Here is an 18,539-nt window from a genome sequence, read left to right as displayed (position 1 = left end):
TGTGTATTGCAACAATAATATTTTTATTTAAAGATTAGAAAGTAAAATGCTTTTTAAACAAGACAATGACATATAGCTGTACATTTTTTTTTTAATAATGATAGATACCAAATGTACTTGTTCATTGACAAATATTTCTCTTTGTAATAACTGAAAATGAAATATCAAGTTGAATCCAATGGCAAAGGTGTAATTACTGTAACTGTTACAAAAATAAAAAAAATTAAATTGTCAAATAATATGCAAAGTTAAAGAGCATTGAAGTCCAAAAATTCGTTAAGGTTATACCAAAAACAACTGTGATAATCTATTCCAAATATGTCAACTGCAAAAAATTAAAAGAAGATTAATATCAAACTGTCCAGCAATTATACTGGTCAAGAATACAATAACCTATGGTTTATGATTGATTTTCTGTTTTCAAAGAAAGCAACTCCTCACTTAACTTGGAAAGTATAAAGGCAATGTTTAGAATTTTTCAAAAGGTTTTTATTAATTGTAACCGGAGAGCATGTATCTACTCTACACATTCATATCGTCATCACCGGGATTCGAACCCCGGTCTTCTGCGTGACAGTCAGTGCGTTAACCCACTGAGCCAAAGAATCGATTCCCTAGCTCAGTTGATTAAGACTGGCTTTATATGTTCTACCTGTACTGAGGGGAAGCAACCCCGCTACAAAATTATCAATTTAAAAAACCCAGCTATTTGAGAATGTCTATAAAAAAATTACTTACAGTTACAAGTACACCAATTTGCAACATTTATGTTTTGTTAGATCTATTGTCAATTAGCTATTCTGGCAAGGCAGTTAAGACTATTTTCATGAAAAAACATTGGTTAAATTCACACAATATATCATGCATCTTTTGGTTTTTCTGGTCCAGTAATGAAAATATGACTTGCCTTACAATTTTTTTGAAATAATTTTAGGCAGCCCAAGAAATATTGAAGATATCTTATAGAGATGACAGTGAAGAAGTCCGACATGAAGCTACTCTGATTTATCAAGCTCATCCTAGATATAGGTATTGTAATCACTAATCCTGCTTCTGACATTATAATCTGGATATTTTATTGGCTTATAGATGGCTCTTTTTTGTGTTACCTACAGATGGTATATTGGCTGTGAATTCAAGGTTTACATCTAAATTATCAATTATCCGTGGTTTTTCACACAAGAGGGTGTTGCTGAGCTAAAATCTCCTTGAGCAAAAGCCCTGGGATAAGGACTGTGATAGAGAAACATTTGAGTTTGATAATTATAATATAATGATTAACCCTTTCAACGCTATACACGGCATATGCCACGATGATATTCGCCGTCCGCCACTGCTATTCGTGGCATATGGATTTTTCATCCAGACTCTCAAACCATTCAGTTTTCATTCGGGTCCTCTCTAATTTTTCCTTGTATGAATCGAGGATATACAAGGTCCCGTTTGCGCTTGAAACCCCGGTTAATTTTATTATAAAATCATGCAGTAGAAGGAAAACAGTAGGAAAATAAAAACAAATATTTTGACAAATGCAAATGGCGGAAATCGGGAACAAAGCTGTAAATATGGAAATATTTCAGCATTTCTATTGCAAAACCGACAACGAGGATTAGTTAAAAGGTTTCCTGTTATCTCAACGTGTTTATTACATTCAATTTGTGTGGGAAATATGATTTGATTGATCTTATCGAGACGTAGAAAAAGGGGGGAAACGGAGGTTGACTGAAAATTATGAGGACGGAGCCACTAATTTGCTCCACTATTACATAAGATGTGTATGGTGCACTACGCTACGGAATTGAGCAACTGGTGTCTTCTTTATTATATGAAAAATAAAACAACAACTTAAATGAAGAGTAAAAGTCGTTTTTATTCAAAATTTAACACAAATACAATAATTTACACCTTTTACCTGATAATTACCTGAAAATGCAGGTAGCCTGATGAAAATTTTAATAAAATAATTGCATAACATTACAGTTCATGCTCTCCTGAACATTTTTCATGCAGTAACTTTGTCTGTATCTTTTATAATAAAAAAGATACAGCAGTTTGAAAAGGAATATACTTTTCTAATGAATGAACACAAAAAGAATGCAGCAGTAGCAGCCATTTTTCATTTTTTTTGTGCAGCGTTGCAAGGGTTAAGGTATTTAGCTTATGACGTCTTTGATATTTACATTGACAAATTCATGTACTCCTTAATTTCTAGCAATAATTTTCTATCTCGAGCGAGTATCATGATATGAAAAAAATCAAATGAAAAGATCAAAGGAATAATATATAAAAAGCAATAAGTTTTACTATTATAACATCGAATAAATGCATGTTGATAATTATTGTTACAAAATACCAGGAATTCACATTTAATTTAAGCAGTAGAAGGTCCAATTTTTATTGAAAATTCACTTTATAAAAAACAAAACAAAACACCCATCATATCTTACTAAAATTAACCTCATTTTCCCCCTTTTTCTAACACTATATGCTGTCATAACACATTGTACCTTTATAATTTTTAGCTCACCTGGCCTGAAGGGCCAAGTGAGCTTTTCTTATCACTTTGCGTCCGGCGTCTGTCGTCGTCTGTTGTCGTTAACTTTTACAAAATTCTTCTCCTCTGAAACTACTGGGCCAAATTAAACCAATCTTGGCCACAATCATCATTAGGGTATGTAGTTTAAGAATTGTGTCCGTTAACCCGGCCAGCCAACCAAGATGGCCGCCATGGCTAAAAATAGAACAAAGGGGTAAAATATAGATTTTGGCTTATAACTCTGAAATCAAAGCATTTAGAGGAAATCTGACATGGGTTAAAATTGTTTATTAAGTCAAGATCTATCTGCCCTGAAATTTTCAGATGAATGGGACAACCTGTTGTTGGGTTGCTACCCCTTAATTGGTAATTTTAAGGAAATTTTGCCGTTTTTGGTTATTATCTTGAATATTATTATAGATAGAGATAAACTGTAAACAGCAATAATGTTCAGCAAAGTAAGATCTACAAATAAGTCAAATGACCAAAATGGTCAGTTGACCCCCTTCAGTTGTTATTGCCCTTTATAGTCAATTTTACCAATTTTTGGTAAATTTTTGTAATTTTTACAAAAATCTTCTCCTCTGTATGCTAAGGCAAATTTAACCAAACTTGTCCACAATCATCATTAGGGTATGTAGTTTTAAAAATGTGTCCGTTGAACTGGCCAGCCAGCCGCCATGGCTAAAAATAGAACATAGGGGTAAAATATAGATTTTGGCTTATAACTCTGAAACCAAAGCATTTAGAGGAAATCTGACATGGGTTAAAATTGTTATCAAGTCAAGATCTATCTGCCCTGAAATTTTCAGATGAATCGGACAACTTGTTGTTGGGTTGCTACCCCTTAATTATTGGTAATCGTCATATGACCAAAATGGTCAGTTGACCCCTTTTGGAGTGATTGTCCTTTATAGTCAATTTTACCAATTTTTCGTAAAATTTTTGTAATCTTTTACAAAAATCTTCTCCTGAAACTACTAAGACAAAATGTAACCAAACTTGTACACAATCATCATAAGAGTATCTTGTTTAAAAAATGTGTCTGATGATCCTGCCTGTGAACCAAGATGGCAGACATGGCTAAAAATAGTAAATAGGGTAAAATGCAGTTTTTGGTTTATATCTCTGAAACTGAAGCAAATCTTACTGGTTGCAAAATTGTTCATCAGATTGAGATATATCTGCCCTGAAATTTTCAGACAAATCTGACAACCAGTTGTTGGGTTGCTGCCCCTGAGTTAGTAATTTTATGGAAATTTTGCAGTTTTTTGCTATTATCTTAAATATTATTATAGTATCTAATGATATCTTATACTATAAATTATGATTTTAACCTTATTTTACATGATTTCAAAAGCATCAGTAAATACGGGTGAGCGACACAGGCTCTTTAGAGCCTCTAGTTTTGGTTTCAATTGCTTAAGAACACTGGCCTAAATTTGTGTTGGATAACAGCTCAACTTCGAACTTGTGGTCAGTTCTTTTAACCACATTTTTTGAAAGAAACATAGATGTTGTGTGGTTATTTTTAATCATGATTTTTACGGGGTCAAGTTTTAATTTTTATCCAATGAACCAGAACACTTTCCCTTTGACTGTTTTGGAAAACAGTTACATTCTTGTTTGTCCCTGTCATATTTTTTTAGTCAGATCCTGTCTTTCTTACTGCATTAAGTTGTTTCAGAAATCACCCCTCTGTATTCCCTGTTTCATCAATCACCCCTTTGTATCCCCTGTTTCATCAATCACCCCTTTGTATCCCCTGTTTCACCAATTACCCCCTCTGTATCCCCTGTTTCATCAATCACCCCTCTGTATCCCCTGTTTCATCAATCACCCCCTATGTATTTCCTGTTTCATCAATCACCCCCTCTGTATCCCCTGTTTCATCAATCACCCCCTCTGTATCCCCTGTTTCATCAATTACCCCCTCTGTACCCCTGTTTCATCAATCACCCCCTCTGTATCCCCTGTTTCATCAATCACCCCCTCTGTATCCCCTGTTTCATCAATCACCCCCTCTGTATCCACTGTTTCATCAATCACCCCTCTGTATCCTCTGTTTCATCAATCACCCCTCTGTATCCCCTGTTTCATCAATCTCCCCCTCTGTATCCCCTGTTTCATCAATCACCCCCTCTTTATCCCCTGTTTCATCAATCACCCCTTTGTATCCCCTGTTTCATCAATCACCCCTCTGTATACCCTGTTTCATCAATCACCCCCTCTGTATCCCCTGTTTCGTCAATCACCCCTCTGTATCCCCTGTTTCATCACTCACCCCCTATTTATTTCCTGTTTCATCAATCACCCCCTCTGTATCCCCTGTTTCATCAATCACCCCTCTATCCTCTGTTTCATCAATCACCCCTCTGTATCCCCTGTTTCATCAATCTCCCCCTCTGTATCCCCTGTTTCATCAATCACCCCCTCTGTATCCCCTGTTTCATCAATCACCCCTCTGTATCCCCTGTTTCATCAATCACCTCTGTATCCTCTGTTTCATCAATCACCCCTCTGTATCCCCTGTTTCATCAATCACCCCTCTGTATACCCTGTTTCATCAATCACCCCCTCTGTATCCCCTGTTTCGTCAATCACCCCTCTGTATCCCCTGTTTCATCACTCACCCCCTCCACAAATAAGTTTCCTTCAAGTAAAGTTTATTTCAAGCTTATTTTTATTCTTGATTTCATTTTTTTTTGTTCAAAATGCTTTTGTTAATTTTCAAACTGCAAAAATTGATATCCGAATTGTACCGGTGGGAAGGTCCAAAATGTAAATGGAAGGTCATTGAATGAATACCTGAATTATATGGTAAGGCATGTAATTTAAGAGCAAGGATTCAGAAAGCAGTGGGCTAAAATTGAAATTTAGAGAATTATAATATGCAATCAATATTTGAAAATGCATAAAAGGAAAAAAAAGGAAAAATGGAATTTCACAAAGAAAATTATGACATGGCATGAAAATTCATCATAATATGATTTTTTTTCAGGAAATTGAATAAGCCTTGGGAATTTCCCAATCACATTTCCTTTGTGGAAACATCATGAACATTCAAAAATAATAAAATAACTTTAGAGAAGATCTATCATAGCTATTTACATAATCTCACTCATAAATATAAAGTGGATATTAGGGTGAACACATACTTTCCATTTCAACAAAATATATGTAAAAAAATGATGTAAAACAAGGAAAAATTCATTAATATAAAAAAAAATACCAAATTTGACTGGGTTTGTTGTTTTGGTAACCTGTCAAATGTGAAATATGTTATTTATTTTCTATAGACCTTTTACCCTAGTATGGTTAGGGCAAATTTAATCTCACATATATGTTATGTTTTAAATTAGCACTTAGGTTTACTACCAAAACTGTTTTTCCTGTGACCTATTTAAATCCTATATAATATAGTCCAGTCTATCTAGTACAAATTTGACCCTAAACCTTAAAGTAAAACAGAAGATTTTTAAGTTTTAATCTTTAGCATTATATCTCAATTTTACACAGAAAAAAGTTCAACAAAATATAACTTGAGGAAGACTAAAAAATAATGATTTTTTTAAAATTCCTATGGAGATTTGCATTGAAATTGGAGATAACTTTGTAAAAAAGGCAGAAATATCAATAAAAATTGATACAAAATTATAACTTTACTGCTTCTATTCAACAGAATGCATTGATTCTTGATATTTTAGTCCTCTTTATCAAAGGTGTTTTCATATCTTTTATCAAGCTACAACCTAGATTTCATAATTCATTAGTTGATCATTTATTAAATTTTTCAACATGTCAAGGTGAAGAATCTCAAATTTAATAAAATAATTAAATTTATGTTCTTCTTTTTGTGGTTTATAGTTTCTTTAAACAAGGTAGATGCTAAACAAATATAATTTACAGATATAAACAATACCAAATATTCACATTATTGTTTCAAAATGGTCACAAAGCCACAAATTTACAATTTTTTTAATGAAAAATGTGCAAAAAATGATGGACTTACCCATAACACTTCGGTTTTGTACATTTCATGAGCAGAAGATGATATAATGTAATCAAATACAAACTTATAACCCCATCAAATCATGCTTTACATGAATTTTGATCAAATCAACCAGAAACTGAAAAATACTCATTTTTCAGAGTTATCTTCCCTTCCCAATGTTAATTTCCATAGGATGATTTTGAGTTTTCTTTCAGATATATTTTATGGGACTTTTTTTGTGTAAATTTGGATCTTAATGCTATAGATTAGAACTTAAACATTTTCTGTTGCAATTAGTTTGAGGTTAAACCTTAGTTTGACTGCACTAATAAGGAAATGAAATCTAATATATTTTTTGGAAAAATGTTAATGATTTGTGGCTTGCAACAATTTGAAATTGAAGTAAGTAAGATTACAACTGAATGCAAATTCTTAGAACATGATCATGCTTCTTTTTGGTTTCTAAGAAATGAAATATTTGCCATATGTTTCAACTTGATTATATCTTTCCAAAGAATTTGAAATTATGATTATGTGTTTTCTTCAAATGACAGTATATCAACATATTGTCAAATTCCAACTTGCAAAAGAGATTTAGTATGACTGATAAAAGTTATATATAGTGAAACTTTAGTACTTGTGCATTGTATTTTAAATAAAAGTGCACAAATAACTTTTGAAAAGTTTGTTTTTAACAAAAAATGAATATACGTTAGGTAAAATTTTTAAAATGTATAAAGATGTCAGCGTGGATGACTTCCTTTGTGTGATTTCGATTTTTTGATAGATATTGGTTCATGTGAACACCTGGTATTACATTTTCACAAATTTACTCATACTTTACCGGGAATTTTATCTGTGTTTCATCACAAAAATATTTTGGTCTTTCCGAGAAATTTGTTAAATTTATTTTATGTCTATGATGCAAAATTATGCACATATGGGCAAGCAATAATATAAGAATTCTTTACCAAACAATAATCAAATTTAAGATTATATAAGTATCATGAGCCTGTCTTACATGGGTCTGTACTGTCTGTTCTAAAGACTGTTAAATAAAGACTTTAAATACCCTGCCACGTCCTGTCCATATTTTTGTCTGAAAAATCTGACCCTCAATAATGATAAAATTGCATTGAAGAAATAGGCGAGATAATTGGTTCCTCGTTCCAGGAGGTTTAGTGTTGATTTTTATATGCCCATTTACGGGATATAATATGTTATACCATTTTCTGTCTGTCTGTCTGTCTGTCATCAATATGTCAGACATTAACTCATAAACGCTTCAACCAATTTGCATGAAACTTTGGTGAATTGTTTATATCTATTGACGAGATCTCCCTTTCCTTTTTTATAAATTTAAGATATTATGTTTCTGAGTTTTGGAGTTTTATTCATAACAAAAAGTGTTTTTTTCCAGTTTTCTGACAATAACACAAAAAAGCTTTCCCAAATTTGCTTCAAACTTTGATAAATTGGTTATATATATTGATATGAGCTCCAAAAATTTTACGTTTGTGAGTTATGGGGTTTTATTCATTATGAAAAGGGGGATTTTCCAATTTTTGGACAATAGCTCTAAAATGCTTTGAGCAATTTTCCTAACATTTGGGTAAATCTTTTATATCTATTGTAGTAAGCTCCCATTTAAAGCCATAATAAACGAGTGATTGGTGAAAAATACTGTAATTCCAATTCTTGAACCAATGCATACAAACATCATAAACTTAGTTTTCTGTGCACAATTTTATCATATTTTCGCATAAATATCGTATAAATAGTCAATTTTTTTTCCATCGTTCAGTGTTGTTGTGAAAATATGGCAGGTAATTAAAGTTAGTGTTTTGAAGCCGAAGTTTAACGATTGTCACATGTTTGTTAACAAATAACAAAAAAAGCATGGATATTGAGCATGTGTTTAACATGTACAATCAGATAATAGTTTATATTAAGGACATCCATGCGTATTGCGGTCACCAGATTTCCATGAGATGAACCACACTGAGGTCACTTTGCATATGGTAAATATGTCGGGAATTGCTTCCTACAAGGAAGCAATTAAAATAAAGTAAACTTCTTCTAAATATGAACAAATTGAAAAATTATCTTCAGAAAAAAGTATATGTACATAAGTTTTATAATGAAAACTATTCATTGAGTTATAAAAAACATATACATTATTTCTTTTTAATTTGAGGTTTCTTATGTCAGACTAATTTTTATAAATTTAGATTTCACATTTCACAGTAATGTGAATTTATGTATAAAAAAGAGTTATTTTCAAGTTTTTGAACAATATCCCTAAAGTGCTATGAGCAGTTTTCATTTAACTTTAGTGACTGATTTCCAAATTAATCGAAACTTGTTGAAGATTGATTATAATTTTATTGAGCAATAGATGACTTAGGGCTTACACGAGAGAACGGAAGTTCGTAACTACCAAAGGTCATTCTTTAGAGAATGAATGATCTAAATTGTAGTGTAGGGAGGGAGCTGGCCCAACAGCTTGGGTGGGCGTGTAAGCCCTAAGTCATCTATTGCTCAATAAAATTATAATCAATCTTCAACAAGTTTCGATTAATTTGGAAATTTTATTGAACAATAGATGACTTAGAGGCTTCCACGAGACTTTAGAGTTCTACATTTTAGATCATTCACACCAGGATGTATGTGTAGGCAATTCTGGATACTAATAAAAATTCTAATTATGTACTATTCTATTATTCCAACTATATATATGTACATGAATATACATTTATAACAAAAACATAATAAATGTTATTATTTGTTTTCCAATAAGCTATCACTTAATGTTTGTGTTTGAATAGGTTTAAAATAAAATTTGTAAAAAGTTTGTGCTGAGCTCCAACCGGCTGTTTTCAGTATATTGTTTAATGGAATCCCATGTGCTGCAGCGCTAGACGATGAAGCTGATCGACAGCTATGTGTCCCATACACTTTTATATCAATTCCTGCTTTTCCTAATAAATGTTTTATCCAACGTGATATTGTACTTTTTGTTACAGTTTTAAAAGGTTTAACACATGAAATGAAAAGGGATTTTTCCTGTCCCCTGAGTTTTGAAGTTCTTTTCAAATATTCTTCCATTGCTACAATAACACATAGTTTATTATCATCATGTCTATTAAATTCCAATGGTCCAATGTGCTTCCCTGGTTTGGATTGTTTAACTAAGTCTACTATGTACACTTTCATGTTGTCATTAGAAATAGTAATATTATTCAGTTTTATCAAATGAACAGTTTGACAGCGTTGCGCACTAAGCAGCATAAGCAATAATGCTAGCTTTTGTGATAGTTGTAATAATGTTAATTCCTCATTTGCAGGTAATGTTTTCAAATAATCTAAAACTATATTTACATCCCATGTTTCTGTATATTTGGGAAGAGACGGTCTAGCATTGAAAATTCCCCTCATATATCGAGTTACTAGTTTATGTTTCCCAATGTCTATCCCACTTGTCACAGAACAAATTGAAGATATTGCTGATTTAGCAGTGTTGATTGCACTGTAACTTAATCCACTATCATAAAGTGATGATAAGAAGGACAGCACAGTGTTTATAGATGGATCAAGTGGATCAGTTTGTCTTTTATTTGAAAAACACATCCATCTTTTGAAATAAGTCCCATATTGTTTTCCTGTGGATTGCCTCCAAGATTGTAAAATGATGTCGGCAGTGAGTGTTGAAAGTCCTTTATTTTCCAAGCTTTCCCGGACAAGATAAAAGCTCCCAGACGGAGGTTTGAAATTGGATGAATTCGTTTCAGATCCTGTGGTAGAAAGAGACTGTTTTTCGGCAGGATGTATGATTGTTGACTGATCTGATGTAATAATTGCGGAAACCATATTTGTGTTGGCCAAAGTGGTGCTATCAATACTACTTTGTCTAACTTGTCCTTGATGATTTTCTGAAGCACCTGTCCTATGACACTGAAAGGAGGAAAGATATAATAAAAATTATTATTAGTCCACTTTATAGTAAAAGCATCAATTGCTATTGCATGTGGGTCTGGCTTATATGAAACATACTGAGTTGTCCTATTATTAAGCCTACTAGCGAATAAATCTATATGCATTGTCCCTACAGTACTCTGTAATTTTTCAAATAATTCTGTTTTTAATGTCCATTCCATGTCGTCATTTAATTTTCTAGATAGTTTATCGGCTTCTATATTTAGCTTTCCAGCTATATGTGCCACACTAATCCATAATTTTCGTTCTAAACACCAGAACCATATTTCTTTTGCTAGAATATGTAAATTTGTAATTTTTCCTCCAAAATTTTCAATATAAGAAATAGCTACTGTATTATCTAAGTTCATTCGAATATGCTTTTGTGAAATATTCCCAGCCAATGATTGTAAAGTTAAGAAAGCTGCCTTTAATTCTAAAACATTAATATGCATTTCTCTTTCTTCTGCTGACCAAAAACCTTCTGTTTTCTTCCCAGTGGTTTTATTAATTCCACCCCAGCCAGTTTTACTTGAATCACTGAACATTATAATATCAGGATCATTTTGAATTATTGGTTTGTAACTAGAAGGAAGATTTTTTATCCACCAATTAAATATTGTTTTCACATGAATTGGTAAACAAATACTTCTATCATAATTCCCATAAAACTTTTTTAACACTTTCTCTTTATATATTTCTAAATCTTTGTAATACAATTGAGCATATAGTACACCTGGTTCACTGGCAACCATTTTTCCTATAATTGTAGCAAAACTTCGAATAGTTATTTCCTTCGAATGCAATGCATTAACACATAAATCTTGTAAATTTAAAATCCTTTCTTGTGTCAATCTAACTGTCATATTTTCAGAATTAATTATAAATCCTAAAAAAGTTATTTCTTTAGTTGGTGTAAAGACAGATTTCTTTGGGTGTACTGTAAAGCCTAAACTATCAACTAATTCCACAGTATGTTTTACATTGTTCTGACAGTCTTCATAAGAGCGTGCTATAAGTAAGCTATCGTCTATATAAGGAACATTTATATGACCCATTTTTCTCAAAAAAGAGTATACTGGTTTAAGTAATTTTGTAAAAATTCTTGGACTGGTTGATAATCCTTGTGGTAATACACAAAATTGATAAGCGATATCATTCCACATAAATTTTAAATATTTGCAGTCCTGTTCATGAACTGGTACACTAAAATAACTGTCTTTTAAATCAATCGATGCAAAATAATCATTTTGTTGTATGTTTGTTAAAGCTCGTACCAATGTTTCCATTTTGAAATGAATTTTTGACACACTTTCATTGAAGTTTTTCAAGTTCAAAATCATTCGAATTGTATTGTCTTTCTTAGGGCGAATAAATATATTTGAAAAATATTCCTCTTTTTCTGTTTTCATTACCACCCTAATAATCCCTTTTTTCAAGAATTTATTAACTTCCATTGTAATCAAATTGTTTTCTTGTTCATTAAAAACTATTGGAGATGGTCTAAAATTTTGTTTTGGGATTTCATCTAGTTCAATCTTGTATCCCTTCACTGCATTTAATATAAAAGCATCACTTGTTAACTTTTCCCAATTTTGTACAAAAAGTTTTAATTTCCCTCCTGTAAAATTGTCTACTGTGTTTATCACTGTTATATTTTCACTTACACTTAACGTTTGTCTTTGTTGTGAAATCCGGCCTTCATCTTCTTGTTCTTGTTGCCCTTCTGTCCATGTACTTGTCCAGAAGTTTTTGCATGCTTTGGCTGAAAATAGGGTGGTTTTTGCCATGGAGGTCCTGGACGTTTCTCCACTCTGCGTTCCTCTAAAAAAGAGTCATTAAAGCTGAGTTTATTTGTCCTCCTGTCTTCTTTTTCAAGGTCTTCCAATTTTGTATCTAAATTGTCCCCGAAAAGGTACTCTGTAACTGGTGTGTCCACCTCTGTTACCCTTCTATATTTACTAGGAATTCCTGGCGTTATTAGCTGTTTGCGTTTTCTATTTGATGTATATATACCATGGGTTAACATTTTAAACATGTCTTTTGTTGTGTTTTTAACCTCATTCATGTCCCCTCCAGATTTCATAACATTTAAAGACTTAACTACCATTAGAAGAGTAGTTGTCATGCATTTTTGCACATTTTGTAGTGCCAAATCTGGATCCCTTTGTTTCTTACTCTTGAACCCTCTCCAAATTTCTTTGTTAACTTTGGGAACCTGAAGGCGTTTACAGTTTTCTGGAACTAAATACTGTTCCTCTAATTTTGTTAGTGTTTCTGTTTTCATTGGCTTATATATAGCCTGATCTACCAATTTAGCCATCTGATTATCTATACTGTCACCAAATTTCTTAGGCTCTTCGTACATTTTCTCTAGTTCATCTAGAAAAGCTTTATTCTCCGCATCGTCATTTGCGTCGACAATATCATCGATGTTTAACTCATCATCGTCATCGTCGGAAATGTCTTCCAGACCATTATCTGACAGATCACTTTGATTGTTATTATTTAAGAGGTTAACCTCGTTGTCAGCTTTGTCCTTTTGCGTATTATTGTTTGTTTTCGTTTTCTGGACATTTTTGTTGGTAACCGCGTCTTGCACGGTAAGCATATTGGCAGCCAAATTGGCAATAATCTCTGTATGGGATTCTATCTGCTGTTTGTTTACATCGGCCATGTTAGATATTTTGTCCCACAATGCTTGCATTGTAAGGTCATTTCCGGTTGACCCCTCTCCAATATTGTCAATATCACTTGGTCCTGTTTCATCAACATCTCGTTGCACAGGCCTTGGAGTTTCGCTGGCTTTCCCAGTTTTAACTCGATAAATCTCACGAGTTCTTCTCTTTATTGCATTTATCATTTCCTCATCTCGAGGAGAATTGTCCATCTCGGACGTGTGGCCTCGTTCGGCCGTCGCCATTATAGCGTAACTGTTTTCATAAATAAATCCAATTGTTTCTTTCGTTTAGAAATACATCCACGCGTAAAATTCACTTATAAAGAAACACTGTAAGTTCCTGCACTAAATATATTATTTTCCTACACATACGAAACTGTTTATTTGGTAATTATTGTAAAAAACTTGGAGATTTGTTTATAAGAATTGACCAGTGGCGTCACGTGACCGTAATGACCTTTGGTAGTTACGAACTTCCGTTCTCTCGTGGAAGCCTCTAAGTCATCTATTGTTCAATAAAATTTATATCTATTAAGATAATCTCCCTTTGGATTTTTTAAAATATCTGATTTGAGAAGTTATTGGACTTTATTCTTTCGAAACAGGATGGGCAAATCTGCACTGATGGCGCAGCTGTTTATTTGGAATATTGTCATAGCTGTTTAGGAATAAGGGGCTAAATAGGGGCCATCAAAAACTTTTTTTTAGGGTTCAGAAACAATAACTTGTATAACAAATAAGTTTGTACAATGCCAAAATATAAATATATGGTATCAATAGGATATGTAGGATCTTGAGTTTGCATAACTAGATTTATGGCACACAAAAACTAACTTAAGTTATATCGATGATGCAGGCCACAAATGTGAGAGTTATTATTTGCTAAAGATAGCATAAAATGCTATCAAAATCCCAAGTTACTGACTTGATATCTAAATCTTTCAATGCTTATCACTACCTTTTTGATACACAAAATATAGTGCATTGAACATAACGTTTAATACATCCTACCCATGAACATTTTCAGAGATTAATCAATGTAATATATGCTTAGATATTCAAGTCACAAAAATAATGTCTTTCCCTTCGTCTGATGGTCCCATTATGCGTGGGTATAAAGCTATTCCACACAACTCCTCTTACAGTTTAAATGTAAGGAAGTTTTCTTTTTGCTGGCTGTTTGTACATATATTGAAGGTGGGCATGTGGTCAGGGTTTTTTTTTTTTATTGATATTTGCAACCTTGTATCTGTCTCCCAGACACAGAGAATGCCTTTGTTATAATACAATTACGTCAGAGTGGAGTAAGGGGTCATCACTAAGTCCAGTTTATCTTTTACTGTGCCCTTCTTAAACTTCATCAACTTGTGGATAGTTCTTCCTCTAATGCTGTGTGCATCTACTGCACTATTTTTTACATATTGCTATCTGTTATCACCAAATCATCACTCAACAACTTCTTGTTTGCCTTATACTAAAGGGAGGGCAATGGTATCATTAGTAAGCAGATTCACTTGTTATTTTTATGTACACATTCATTTCCTTGATATTGATATTTTACTTTTACAGAAGATCAATCCTGTCGGAACAAAATCTAGTACCACACAGTATAGAAAAAAGAGGTTTCTTTGAAGGATACGACTTTACACTTGAAGTACCATCAATAGATTGGAGGAAACTTTTGGGAACCTCCCGTCTTGGAGCGTCATTTGGATTCAATATGGTTAATTTCCTTGCTTTGAGAATAGGTGATATATTATTGACATTATGAATGGAATTAAGATTGCTTCTTTTTTTCCCTGTTAAACCAACCTAACTTTTTAAACCTCTTATTAATAACTGCAGAGGTTTATTTTGTTTTGTGAATAAGAAAGGTATGTGTCTCTTTGGCACATTCCCCATTTCCATTCTCAATTTTATGTAGATATTTAAAAAAAAAAGGCAATATATATTTAATTGTATGTTGCTCATTCTTGTGGGACAACATACTGTGGATTCATTTATTTTTGTGGGTATCAATTTTCGCGGATTGCTGAAAACCTTCATATTCGTGGATATTTGATTTCGTGGTTTTGCCAATCTCTGTATTCAAAGCCTAAAAAGATATATTATTCATCAAAGTTGAAATGAAAATTGGAACATGTTTGCAACTTCTGAGCTTGAGGAATATTATAGGGAATGAATTTGTGAATTTCTTGTCTTCCACTCCTGTAAACTGTATAGTTGACTCGATTTATCCAAGAATAGATTTATCCAAAATAGATGTATCCAAGAATATAAACCACACTTGGCCACAATCATCATTGGGGTATCTAGTTTAAAAAATGTGTCCTGTGACCCGGTGTCATATGGTATTTTGAACCCCCTAAAAAGTGAACCCGGGGTCAAAATACCATGCGGTAAAATGACCCCGGGGTCATTATACCGCATGGTATTTTGACCGGGGTCATTTTACCGCATGGTATTTTGACCCCGGGGTCATTTTTCACATATGGTATTTTGAACCCCCCTGCGGTATATTGAACCCCCCTGTTTTTGATAAATAGTATTGCAGATAATCTAATTTACAATTTATTGGCTATCATTTTTTTTAATTGGTTTTAAGAAGGGGGTTCAATATACCGCAGGGGGGTCTAAATACCATGGCTAAGCAAAATTTTCAAAATATCTTTTCCAGCATCTTTAACACATACAAACCACTTATTGGAGTATTATAATTATGTTAAGGAGTTAGAATAGCTTGAATTTTTGAAATAAAAGGTCTATAGTAGGGGGTTCAATATACCGCAGGGGGTCAAAATACCATGGCTAAGTAAAATTTTCAAAATATCTTTTCCAGTATATTAAATACATATAAACTACTTATTGGAGCAATATAACTATGTTAAGGATTTAGAATAGCTTGAATTTTTGAAATTCAAGGTCTATAGTAGGGGGTTCAGTATACCGCAGGGGGGTCAAAATACCATGGCTAAGTAAAATTTTCAAAATATCTTTTCCAGTATATCAAATACATACAAACTACTTCTTGGAGTATTGTAACTATGTAAAGGAGTTAGAATAGCTTGAATTTTTGAAATTCAAGGTCTTTAGTAGGGGGTTCAATATACCGCAGGGGGGTCAAAATACCATGGCTAAGTAAAATTTTCAAAATATCTTTTCCAGTTTATTAAATACATACAAACTACTTATTGGAGTATTATAACTATGTTAAGGAGTTAGAATAGCTTGAATTTTTGAAATTCAAGGTCTATAGTAGGGGGTTCAATATACCGCAGGGGGGTCAAAATACCATGGCTAAGTAAAATTTTCAAAATATCTTTTCCAGTATATCAAATACATACAAACTACTTATTGGAGTATTATAACTATGTTAAGAAGTTAGAATAGCTTGAATTTTTGAAATTCAAGGTCTTTAGTAGGGGGTTCAATATACCGCAGGGGGGTCAAAATACCATGGCTAAGTAAAATATTCGACCACCCAAGTTGGCCACCATTACTAAAATTAAAACATTGGGGTAAAATGTAGATTTTGGCTTATATCTCTAAAACCAAAGCATTTAGAGCAAATCTTACAAGTGAAAAACTGTTTTCCTGAAATTGATGAATCTGAAAACCCATTGTTAGGTTGCTGCCCATGAATTGGTAATTTTAAGGAAATTTTGCCATTTTTTGTTATTATCTTGCATATTATTATAGATAGAGATAAACTGTAAACAGCAATAATGTTCAACAAAGTATGATCTACAAATAAGTTAATATGACCAAAATTGTTAATTGACCCCTTAAGCCCCAGTCCCACTAGACCACGATCGCACCACGCTCACCGCGATCTAAAATAAATTTAGATCGTGGTGAGGTCGCGGTATGAGCAGCATGAAAATGTTAATTTTCGTTGCTTTCACGATGCTTAACTACGTTCTAATTACGCTTCTACAACGATCCCGCTACGATTAAACCACGTTCTCGCCGCGCTTATTCTGCGACCTCACTATGCTTATAAAGATCTTTCTACGCTCTTCACATTCTCACTACGACCATACCGTGAGTTATCCGATTGCAACACGATCTTACTGCGATTATAGCACGTTCTTACCATGATTATACTACGTTCATACCGCGATCTTACTACGTTCTCAGCAATACCGTCAATATCGTGTTTCATATCAATATAGTTCCATTCCTTCTATTTCTGATTAAAACGGAGATTTATCGGAAACAATACAGCTATGCTACCAAAATCTACTAGAACAAGTGGGCGTGGTGGTAGGGTTTGATGTAGAGGCAGAGGGAGCAAAGTATGAACGCCATATATACTAAACTCCAAATAGTGCACAAGAAACTAAAATTAAAAATAGTACAAGACTAACAAAAGCCAGAGGCTCCTGACTTGGGACAGGCGCAAAAATAGTGGGGTTAAACATGTTTGTGAGATCTCCACCCCCCCCCCCTAATACCTGAGGGGGTATCATTAATGTCTCCCAGACACAATAATATCTGAAAGTAAGTCCTACTTTCATTTGTTATCCACTAGGACTCTACAAATTGATTTTGAAACTTCTGTAAATTATGGTTTCTATTGAGACAAACCAATAATTGTGATCATACCAGAAATATGGTTTAAGCAAACTTTTACAATCAGAGTTGTGTTGGGAAAAATACAATTTTAAAAACTTTTAATGTCAACAGATTTTTTCCTCAAAAATGTTTATCTCAAAGATTTTTGGGTGTTCAGATGAATCAATGCAGTTTGTCTGACCAAAAATCTGACAATCCATTGAAAAATTTCATGATGCCTCAAAATGAAAAAAATAACATAAGCACAATATGGACATTTTCCGCTGAGATAAAGGATCCCATTCCAAAATGTAGTAATTTAGGCTACTGGGTCCATGATAATTGTTTCCCCTGGTCTTGGTTTGAAAACCAAACATAAAAAAGAACCTGCATTTTATTTAAGAATGGAAAAGAGGCTAAAACCTTTTAAATTTTAAGAAACAACTTACTGGCTCATCTTCATTTTTCTGATGTCAGTTTAAAAAAAAAGGAATTTATCTAGAACCTGAAGCTTGAAAATTATTTGCTATTGAAGTGAATTAATGTATATCATCTAAAAGATTTAAGGGATCTTGAGACACCTAGTAGCTACTTTCATAAATAATAATTAAATCAAATATATTTTTTAGCTCCATTGTCTGGCCATTTAAAAGTCAATGTACACGATGAAGCATATGCGAGACTACACTTGGGAGTAATTGGAGAAAATGTTGATATTATTCAAGCATCATTGTGCTTCAAAGGAGATACAAATTACAACATCAACATTTTACAGGTTAGTTTATTGTTTGCCACAG

At 33.1% G+C, this 18,539-nt stretch overlaps 2 protein-coding genes across 2 annotated transcripts in view; one reads left to right on the top strand and one right to left on the bottom strand.

Moving 5' to 3' along the window:
* Positions 1–18,539, top strand: part of LOC139501259 (uncharacterized) — a 114,282-nt gene that overhangs the window by 50,389 nt on the left and 45,354 nt on the right. Inside the window, exons 15-17 of the mRNA XM_071290282.1 lie at positions 935–1,029; positions 14,755–14,933; positions 18,372–18,517. Coding sequence (XP_071146383.1) covers positions 935–1,029; positions 14,755–14,933; positions 18,372–18,517 — 420 coding nt within the window. The remainder of the gene's footprint in view (positions 1–934; positions 1,030–14,754; positions 14,934–18,371; positions 18,518–18,539) is intronic.
* LOC139500919 (MATH and LRR domain-containing protein PFE0570w-like) lies at positions 10,349–13,477 on the bottom strand. The gene is made up of 2 exons (XM_071289820.1): positions 12,173–13,477; positions 10,349–10,484 (listed from the first exon to the last, which is right to left on the bottom strand). Exon 1 carries the CDS (start codon positions 13,426–13,428, stop codon positions 12,175–12,177), a length of 1,254 nt encoding a protein of 417 aa, XP_071145921.1. The 5' UTR covers positions 13,429–13,477; the 3' UTR covers positions 10,349–10,484; positions 12,173–12,174.

The sequence above is a fragment of the Mytilus edulis genome, chromosome 13, assembly GCF_963676685.1.
Source record: "Mytilus edulis chromosome 13, xbMytEdul2.2, whole genome shotgun sequence".
Classification (NCBI taxonomy): Eukaryota; Metazoa; Mollusca; class Bivalvia; order Mytilida; family Mytilidae; genus Mytilus; species Mytilus edulis.
The sequence above is the reverse complement of the archived record's forward strand: the minus strand, read 5'-3'. Positions and strand labels throughout refer to the sequence as shown.